Source organism: Ciconia boyciana, chromosome 1 (assembly GCF_034638445.1).
Source record: "Ciconia boyciana chromosome 1, ASM3463844v1, whole genome shotgun sequence".
Classification (NCBI taxonomy): domain Eukaryota; kingdom Metazoa; phylum Chordata; class Aves; order Ciconiiformes; family Ciconiidae; genus Ciconia; species Ciconia boyciana.
The window spans coordinates 190965937-190976786 of record NC_132934.1 but is presented as its reverse complement, the minus strand read 5'-3'; the positions used below and the strand labels follow the sequence as shown (position 1 = coordinate 190976786).

The 10850-nt window shown below is 40.9% G+C and overlaps 1 protein-coding gene across 1 annotated transcript in view; it reads right to left on the bottom strand.

Annotated features, from left to right (window-relative positions):
• Window positions 1-1277: 1277 nt before the first annotated feature.
• The window catches only part of FOXO1 (forkhead box O1), a 67810-nt gene continuing 58237 nt past the window's right edge, over window positions 1278-10850 (bottom strand). The window contains exons 2-3 of the mRNA XM_072850307.1: window positions 5892-7248; window positions 1278-5505 (exon numbers count right to left, since the gene is read on the bottom strand). Of these exons, the coding sequence (XP_072706408.1) occupies window positions 5905-7248 (1344 nt within the window). The 3' untranslated portion in view covers window positions 1278-5505; window positions 5892-5904. The remainder of the gene's footprint in view (window positions 5506-5891; window positions 7249-10850) is intronic.

The following is a 10850-nucleotide window of genomic DNA, read 5'->3' as shown; positions in this document are numbered from 1 at the left end:
GACCACAGGCACTGCTCAGTGCAAGTTTTTCCTTCTCAGGGTCTTCACAAAGCCCATCTTTGCACACCAGCTGCACAATAAATGGCCGCAACTTCTAATGCTATTTGTACTTTTAATTGGATTATCAATAGCTGACGTTTCTGCACAAAAACATGTTTGTTACATTGATGCAGAACTGGCTCAGAGCACAAGGATGCTTTGAGGCTTCTGTGCTTGATCAGCAGATTCAAATCCCTTGTTGCCAGATTGGCATAAATTGCTAGCCGGTCCCTTTCCAAGAGACAAGCTTTGACTACCTCTCCCGACAGCAGGAGCTAGTCATGTACCAATTAGATGTGCATCCTTTCCAACAACGGCTTCACGAACACCCAAAGAGAGTATCTTTGGATCTTACAACCCTCCCATTCCAGAAGTCAGGCTTTTCAAAATGTCGGTGAAGATATCCTCAGCTTCCCCTAACGTGCAAAAACCCTTCCAAAACGTACACTGAAGAAAAAAGGGCAAAGCTAAAATAAAGATGGAACTGCAAAGTACAAGGGAAAACTATTTTTCAAATGTCTTTAAATATTCCTATTTTTATGTGCAACGATACTCTCGCGTTCTTTCATGCTCTTTAGGTCTACCTCTGCTCACTGTAAGATCAAACTGGCATTTTTGCCAGCAATTCATTAAAAGCCTGCTCTCTGCTACCCCTCTCCCTCCCCACCTGCAGGCAAGCAGGGATCTGGGCCTCACAAGACTACTGTGGCGTGGGTGTTATTGGCTGTCTGTTCTGGCAGCCTCTCCTCCTTTCTTCCAGCTCTGTTTTGAAACACAATCTAAATTTAAAAAAAAAAAAAAAATTAGACATTCCTGCTCTCTCTACTCACATCAGCGCCCTGCCGCTGCAGCGTAAAGCCTGGCTGCGAAAGGAGCAGCACCGTGCAGGTTGGCCTATATAGCCCAAATGTTCAGCAAAGAAAAAACTCTTACTCTGAGAAAAGGTACGTACTTCAGGAAGGCAGGAGGGGCAGAGGAAGGCAAGAGGCGAAACAAGGGAAAAGAGGGCCAAGAGGACTTTGTGAACCATCTCGCTTTAACAGGGGGAGCAGAGTGAAGAGAAAAATGTCTCTCCAGAGCCGGCTCCCTCCCACATTTAATAGCATTAGGAACTAACATGTAATTTGGACTAAAAGACTAATTCTTTCCTATGGTTTGATGGATGTTAGCGTCCCATTTTTTTTTCTTCTTTAACAATGTATTACATAACATTCTGATACACTAATTACCATCTCATGTCATAGCAATTTTATTAAGAGCTTATACTTACAAATACCCATTCTGAAAGGATTGCAGGACTTTTTTGTAATTTTCTCTGAACTAGGCTTGTTGAAGCACTGGCAACACAGTCTGATGCTGCCTAATGCAGCTTCCAGTAACAAAGCGTCTCCACACAAAGATCTCTCACGAGTCCTAAGAGTCAGGCATGGATTCTTCTTGCGTTTAGTCTCAAAGACTTGTAAACAAGTTACTTTTAGCACACTATGTTGTGATAAAACACTGGTAACACAGCCCTATTAGGTTCCTGTACCTGCTACAGTTCCAATTCCAGAAGCAATGCCAAGAGAGAGAAATTCCTTTATACCAAGTAATGGAAAATTTGTTAACTATTCTGCAGTTAGTGTTTGCTCATTAATATGGTATCATCTTGTCAGGCAAGACTTGGTACCACGAGGTATTTTTCTGTATAAAATTGCTAATGCCATCAGGATTGTCCAAATGGGATCATCATCACTAAAAAGATTATGTGGTAAGGAAAGTGATTACGACAACGTCTGAGTAGAAGGATTACTAATCACAAGTAGAATCCTGGTACAAATCTCATTCTCTGTATACAAGAAAGGACACAAAACCTTTTAAACATAGTTTATATACATTTATGGCTTTATACAACAAACGGTCAGGGATTGTTCTCGTGTGTCTGTAGAAGTACATCAGGCACTTTTTCTGAAAATATCCACGTATGAATTTTAATTTTGCAACGTGACTAAGTCAGAGCAGTGAAGCATTGAAGAGCTGTCACACCACTCGCAAGTGGAACTAGCAGTATGTACATGCCAATCTCTCACAATATTGCTGGTTTGTGGAATACCCTCAAAAAGGAGGCCAGTTTTAATGCCAAGTAATTTGCTTTTTGCTTGTATAAACCATGCTGCATTTTACATTATGATTACCAAAATAATAATAATAATGAGAATACCTTATTTAAAATCAGTCATAAATTAAGGATCCTAGCAATTTCATAATGAAAATAGGAATTTCAAATCAGTAAAAAAATAAAAAAGTACTAACATACATCCAGTGGTTTAACAAGTGCAAATTTTATACTGTTTTATAATTGGTCCAATTTTAACTTCTCTTCTTAGGGATGCTCTGTTGACTTAAGCCGATAATAAGCAATATGACTTTTGCTTATAAGTGTAGGCAAATTGTCAGTTTATCAAAGCAGAGCTTTCCAATTAATGCATCTACTACCTAAACATATATCATATAGCTATATTATGGAAACAATACATCTTTATATTTAAAATATCTGAACAGCTCTATAATACAATAAACTTTTAATAACAGTACAAACCAGAGAAAAGTCAAAAACAAGGCTGCATAGGTAAGATCATCTGCACAATTCACAAACCAATCATTTACAACAATTCTGACAAACTAAGTTACTCCAGAAACTTGGTACTTTTACTAAAAAAGGATTTATTACTAGAGGTCACATAATGTTTGTTTTCAAGGCAGACAACATGCCCCTTCACCAGACTTCACAGTATTCCAGAGTTACAATTGCAAAATATTAGAATGGCACCACAAAAAAAAAAAAAAAAAAAAAAGAAAAGAAAATAAATTTGACCACACAGCCCAAACCTCTGATTATCTACAACTGCTTTCTCACAATAACTAAAAGGGGCTTCCTACAGACTGTTGTAATTAAGGAACGGCTACATTTATGTTATTCATAGTTATAAAAGGAAATGAAGAAAATATCTGTATACAGGAAGTTATACAGTAGCAGTAAATAATAAACAGGAGGTATATTGTTAAATGTAGCATGTTCAGCTGCAACCCCATGCAGTATAGCATTAAGTACTGCTTTCTTTGCATGCAGAGGTGAATTTTATGACTACTTTGGCCTATGCATATCAGTGCCCATTTGGGAGCAAACATTTTTGCACACGCAGCAGAAAGAAGGATCTTCAGAAACCCATATGTGAGTCCTCCGCGTGTTCCACTGCCAGGATTTACCATCAAGTCTTAAAGACTATGAATTTGATGGTGAAGATGCTACTAGAGATATTTGCCTGTAAAAGCAGGCTGCTTCATTGAGGCTTCGGCACTAAGAACATTTCATTTTGCTCAACAGAAGTTCAAAGACCGATTTCACGCTGAGGGAGATCCTGTATCACAGGACAGCTTAACATCAACCTCTGGAACTGCTGACAACCGTAATAGGATATCTAAAAAAGTAGGACCAGCTGTAATTAGTAGTGATTTAAGCCCAACAGGGAGCTAAATGCTAGCACATCAATAAATACATTGCAGAGCCTTAGGAAAGTCGTAACAGGATCATTAAATATATGGCTTGTTACTAAACTTCTTTTTCTTGGCACATCCCATTTCTTTCTCCACCACACGCCATCACTACAGGGAACATATGTTTCAGTTAGAACATTTTCCAGTTGTGGGCTATGTAGACAAAACAAAATTCAGTGAAAAATATTTATTTCTCCCCTTCTTCACAACAGCCAGCCCTAGCACAAAAACTGTTTATCCTGTCAGTGCATAAAAAAGGCTCCAAGGATTTCTATAACGCAAATGATGTGTAGCAACCAGTGAAAAGACAGGTGAGGCCTGTTATCCACACATCCATGAAAACTGCATCATGCGGTTACAAAAAATCAGAAATCATTTATCCAAGACCCCATCCTGAAAATGCTCAGGTAGCTGTCAGTGTGCCTACTCCAACAAGAGCAGGTTTTTCCACAGGAACAAGGCCTTTATCATTAATGCTTTCCCCTACCCCAAAGCTTGTGTATTTGTATAACTTTGCCACTTACTTTATCTTTCTTATTTAAAAAAACAGTAACGTTTTGCCCTGTAATAGGGCGTCACAAAAGTTTTAGCCTCCCACTGAAAAGTAAGACTTTTGCCTCTTCAGACGTACTGCATTACAACAGAAACACTGACAGACCCTAAAACTAGTGCTAATTAAGACAAATGACAATTTTGTTATTAATTTTTCTAAAATAATGGATTTTCTCCAAAAGGTCCTGCTCTTGAGTGCACAAACATTATGAGACCTCCATGAAATAAATATAAACGTGAAGCATTGTACAAGCATCTAACAATGAATACTTAACACTTTGTGGTAGTCAGAGTTAAAATGATAGTAGAAGCAGATGACATCTCTAAAAATGCATATATAAAACTGATTAAATATTTCCTAAACATAATGTTGTCTATATTTATACATCACACAACAAAAAAAGGGACAGAAATGTTTTGTATTCAAGATACTTATTAAGCTTTTCCTTTATTAGCACTCCCAAGTGCTAGGTAAATTTATAAAAACATGTACTTAATCCAGTTAAAATACTGTACAAAATGAAGACATTATGAATAATGCCAGATCTCAGTTTGTTTGGTTGTTTTTGTTTTTGTTTTTTTTTTTAAGTTGCCTATGTAACAAAAGTAGACTTTAATTATAAGAAAAATAGCTTGGAAAGTATTCCAGAAATTATCTTAAGTCCAACAATAAAGTCATTAGTCTAACAATGAAATCCAGATATATTCTTGCATAAATTTACATGAATACAGGTTAACTTATCAAATGGCATTTAACCTACTGTTTGCTCTGAATAGTCAGTGAGTTTAGTAGGATCATATTTAACAGGCTATTCTGTTCCCATATGAAATGTGTGGCAATTTTGAGTAAAATAATGCAGTTCGTACTGCTGCAAGGGAAGTCCACAGTTATCTCAATTCATAAGAACACAGGTAACATCAACAAAGGCTAAACTTACTTAGGGCATGAGATCATCACAGTATTCTTACAAAAGTTTATAAACTTTTCTTGGACCAAAACAGATAGTCTTAAAAAACAATTCTTCTTCTACAGATCATACTGTACAAAACCGAAAGCACAACATGATGTAAGTAAGAGTCTTTGCTGTGATTATATGGTGTAGTGAATTTGGCACTTCAGAGTAATGAAATTTCCAATGGCACAGTTCTTATCTATAGCAGCACATAACCTGCAAACCTTGGGCAAACATCCTGTACAGGAAAATACTCTGTCTGCTGCCAACTCTGACGAAAGGAAGAAAAAAGAAAAAAAAGACCCAAAAAAAAGCTAATGCATGCGCACAGCTTTGTCAAGAAAATTAAAAAGGAAGGTGAAGGACATCTTTGTACTGCTTTTCTCAGTTCCTGCTGTCAGACAAGTCTGGAGAATTTAACCGTAGCCTAGGAAGAAAAAAAAAAACAACAAAAAGCACAAATTAACATTCACAACAAAAGGTTAAATCTATTAAAATATGCTCAAACTAGCTTTAAGATAACTTAAATGGGAAAAAAAATGATTCATTAATTGCTAGTTACCAGCAAGTTTTTTGTTTAAAATATCAATGGCAAAACATTAGTGCTCCACATGAAGTAACAGAAGTTGGTACATGGCAATCCTAATGCAGCAGTGCAAACTTGATTTACAAACTAATAAAGGACTGGAAAGCGACTGACTGTAACAGAGGCACTTCACAGGCCTACACAGAAGACCACCCAGATTTTAAGCATTTTGACATCTCTTTTCCCTTTAGTTGTTTTTCAGATTTATTAGAAAAAGCACAGCTTACCTCCTACTACATCCTAGCCTGACACCCAACTGTGCGTGGTTGTCTTTACGCTGTGCTGAAAACTTTGGTTAGGCAATACACTGTCAAAGTTAAAATCTAACGTTTCTCCATCCATAAGGTCATTACGGATAATCGACTCCATGTCACAGTCCAACCGTTCAATTAACATGTCATCTAAGTCACTGGGAAGCTTCTCCTGGTGGAGGGAAACAATTCCCACCCTTCCGTAGCCATTGCAACTGTTAACAGGGGCGTACGGGTTCATAGCATTCATCTGCATCGGGTGACTCATAGGCACTTGTAACGAAGTCTTCACTGTCGACAAGCGATTTAGACCTGAAGTATGTGACATGGTGTTCACTGTGTGTGACAAGGCACGACCATTAACTGCAGGTGTTGGCTGGTTATGTCCTTGGTGAGGGCGGGTGTTAGGGTTCATCATTTTGTTGTGGGGCGGTTGACTGCCATAAGTTGGCATCACCGAGTTAGCGACCATCAGCACGCTTTGGCCGAGCACCCTGCCACCAGCCTGGGAAACACCAGTGTCTACTGATGCCAAGATATCATTGTGCGGCGGAGAATCGGAAGTCAGTAACTCCTTCAGAAGTCCTGCAGGACAGTTATATTGGCTCATCGATCCATAGCCTGATTTACTGTCTTGAAGAGTCTGCATAGGAATCTGGGGCAAAGAGTTCATGCTAGCTTGAGCATACGTAAATTTCCTGTAGTCTGGATTTGGTGAACCTATACTTGTGGTCGAGGATGCGAATGAGTAACCTGGTGTTTGCTGCATCAGGGTAGCAGATGAAGACTGGGTTGACACAGTCATTGACGTATTAGGTGACAAGAGATTAAGGTTATCCAAAAGATTTTCCATGTTCTCAGAATTACTCATCTCTGAAAGGCTGGGTAGAGTAGAAGTCATTTTGGTGGCTGATGATGGGTATACCATGGAGTGTACATCCCCATCTCCAAGATCATCTTGCTCTGGCAAAATAGGAGAAAGTCTTCCGCTAATTGTACTAGCGTTAGAGCTAGTTCTAGGCCGAAATGTACTCCAGTTATCAAAATCATCGTTACTGTGAGAGCTGGGACTTGCAGGCCACTTCGAAAACTGCGATCCAGGGCTGTCACCATTTCCCTCTTGACCAGACTGAAGGGATGCTTTTTTCTTGGCAGCTCTGCCTCTGCTTTTGGCAAACTTGCTGTTGTTATCCATGGATGCCGCTCGCCTCCTAGGAGATTTGCCACTCTTTCCTCCTTCAGGATTGAGCATCCACCAGGAACTCTTCCCTGTTCCCTCATTCTGCACTCTGATGAACTTGCTGTGCAGAGACAGGTTGTGACGGATTGAATTCTGAAAAACAAAATAAGGTGTAAGAAATGGAGAAAACATGCTTCTTTTCTGGTGTACTAATATTTGTCTTTGCAAACATACTCTCATTTTGTTAGAAAACATGGGTTAATCATGAAATGGGAAAACACGCCAGTCTGGAAACATCTTTTATCAGCTCACCACTCAGAACTGGCTGAAACGAGCTTGCAGAGAGTTGCCATGTCAATTTGTCTGTCATGTGGCCCGATCACATCTGACATTATAAGAAGTTAAATAAAATACTGAAGGAGCTGTTCTGAAATACAAATTCCTCATAAAGGAGACAAAATATACCAGAAGACCAAGAAGACGACTGAAGATCTCATTATCAGCTTCAGTCTAATGAGTTGAACGTGATTGCATGTAGGGATTTATTTTTTATTGTTATTTTAAGCAAAGTTCAGGAATGCCAGATCCTGTTCTACGGTCCTTATAATGGCATCTTATCGTGCACATCCCTAAACCCTGCAAACATACCAGCCTGTGAGTGTTGCCACTGAATATTAGTGAGGTTTATATTACTTGTGTTATGTGAGAAAACACATATAGAAAACCAGTTGAGGATTAAGTTATAATTTTTATAAATAAACATCACAAATTGCCTAAGAAATTATAAGGGAGAAAGGAATGCAAAGAGCATAGACAAAATTACATTTAAAACCTCAGTCTTAAAACCATCTTCTCTTTCAAAATCAACATTTTAATATGCAAAATTGACTCTTCTAATACCTGAGGGCACAAGATATCTTGTGCCAAGACTGACCAGAGGTACTGAAGGTTTTCATTATCTCCTGAGCCATGAGTAATGTTTCATGTTTTGTTCTTAAATCCAAAAAAAAGAAGAAAAAATATCCAAAAATCCAAACTCCAAGCCCGCAGGTTGACCTATTAACAAGAGACTACCCTTTGCATTAGCAAGCTGTAGATAAACATTTTTCTCCTCATGTAGTTTTCTGCTGAGCATATGTAAAGAACATTACATCAACAGAAAAGCTGTCCTATATTTTGACTTAACTGCTAACAAAAGGCCAAAAGTTCAAAGAGTGCTGAACTAGGCAGCCATAGATGTTGGTAGGAGGGTGGACAGCAGCACAGTCTACATGGGGACCCACGGTCTGCGCTAGGACGGCAATTCATGCAGAACAAGTAGGAGGGAACCGCAAAACAACGTATGAAATGGGTAAACGAGAAATTAGACCTCAATGGCAGAGAAATCAATGATGCAGCAGCTGCCTTCCATTCATAGTCATTTTTAGCAGGTTGTCTAAAGAAAAACTTGGGGGAGCAGAAATGGGAAGACTGTTTCTAGAAAGCAGTAGTAAGGCTGATCTTGACTAGCAGGCCAGTAGGCCAGTTATCTCAAAATACTAAATGGCTGCCAGACCTACAAAACCCCAGTTCTGTCTTTCCTGTTTTCCTACCTTTTTCCTCCCATCTGTCTTCTCTTAAGTTTTTAACCTGACCGCCAAGACCCACCACAGCACCAAGCCATGAGGATGAGACAGCTCACGGAGCTTTGCATGCCTTGTGAGGCAAACCAGAGGATGAGGGACACAGCCATGGTCTCCGGTCTCTGGTCTCCAGCTGCTTTTGCCGTATTTCCCAACCCAGAGTGCTGCCTGTGACAGCAGCATCTCCAGAAATGCCTTCCTTCACCTTCTCTGCTCTACCTGTCTTCCTGTGTACATCTGCTTTCTCAAAGATGCACATCTTTCCCCATTGCCTATACATATAGCTGACAGAAGAAAAGGAGCAAAGACCACGAGGAGGCATGCGAGGTGAAAACAATCATCTCATGGGGCCTGGCTCAAATCAGAGACAACAGGCTCCAGTTCCCTGCAAGGGCCATGACACATTGTGGACCACAGAAAGCCAGCCAGCCAAAGCAGGCCAGGCCACCTGCAGAGCTCAACAGGAGCGGTTACGCTGGGGTCAAAGAGGAGACTTGCAGCAGATGAGGGCAGCAAGGAAGTGTTACAGTCCTGTAACACATTACAGACAGCACTGTCCCGAGACTATCCCCCCAGGGGTGCAGCTTCACCCCAAACAGGGGCACAAGGCACCCTTTGACAGCAGAAGATGGCAGAGCATGGCCTCATGGCAGCTCGCTGTTCAGCCAGCACAGCAAGGAGTCAAACCATGTGCCTAACCTCAGAAGCCTTTCCAATCTCTCCTTCCCCTTCAAAGAACCATCTTTAACAAACTATCCCAGTTAAACAAACACCAGCGACAATTTTGAGCGTTTCCTTATTCAATTTTGCAAGGAAGCCGTTCTCATATTAACTAATTAACATAGGACTGTATCTCTTCACTACAGGTAACCCTGCAATCAAAATCTCATCCTCCCTCTAGCTACAGGGCGTTAGGGAAGGCCTTGAAATTTTATTTTCACCAGGTGCAGGTAACATGTCGGGAGGGTAAACCCAAAAATCCATCTGCGGACTTGCCCACGGCCGCAAGGGCCGACCGAGAAGCCTCGTGAGGCCGGCCAGCACAGCCCGTTGTTTTCACTCGAGGGCCACAGCCGAATCCCCGGCTGACACAAGTCCAGCTCTAGAAATGTCGCAAGAAAGTTGTTCTGCACGTCTGTTGATTAAAAAACCTCCTGCGCCAGTTCATTTTTTTGCTGTATTTTGTAAACATACCCAGTTGGCTCAGGCTTACTGTTTACTATCAAAATAGGCATATCAAACACACAAAACATCAGGCAGAGAAAATGCTAAGGCTCAGTTCCCTTTTCTCTGCAACAGAAGTGTTAAATATTTAAGAAATCACTGCTATTCCTTAGTCATCAAAAATGTTAGAATCTGGTATTATTGTACTGAGGACATCTGAGGTCGCTCTTTGAGTAACAGAGCTGTCTCCTAACTCTGCCAGCAATGAAAAAAAAATTTTCCTAACAGGAAAAGGTTTGCGGCCCAGAGCTTGTTACATAAATTCCTGTTTTTCACGCAGCCAGCAGGACATTAAAGAAGCTATGATTTACTAACTTGGAAAAAGTGTTGAAGAGGTAAATCTTGTGAAAATATGCACTGCTGTTAATGATGTTGTGTCTACAAATCTTTGCCAGACACAAACACGACCTGATAAAAAAGTATAGTTTCAGCAGTGGATCCTGGCAGCCGGAGGAGCGGCACGGCTGTCAGCGGCCGGGGCTCTCGGTGGCACCGCCGGCCCCAGCAGGCTGCAAGACACCTCCAGCCGCGGCTTTCGGCAGGACTTCGAAGCAAAGCCTCCCAAAACCTGGCCCGAATGACGCGAAAAGCAAGCGGCCGCAGTTTGAGGCGGGTTTCCGTGCAGCGGCGACGCATGCCAGATCATTCTGAGAGCATCTGTGCTGGAATTTTATCAAACCCTCGTCGGGACGGCAGCAGGGCTGCTGCCACCTGTGGGGTGTTTCCTGGGATTGAGTTTCCGCCTTTGAGATAAAGCCCAGAGAGCCTCCGCTCCTGTTTGGTCTGCGAACCGACTTCATGCCATACTTCAGCGTATGGACCGGGAACTGTGGATATGCTTATCGCTACTCGCTGATTTAAGAGCCAAAATATGCGAAACCAGAATCTGCTAAATGCAATGTGATGAGC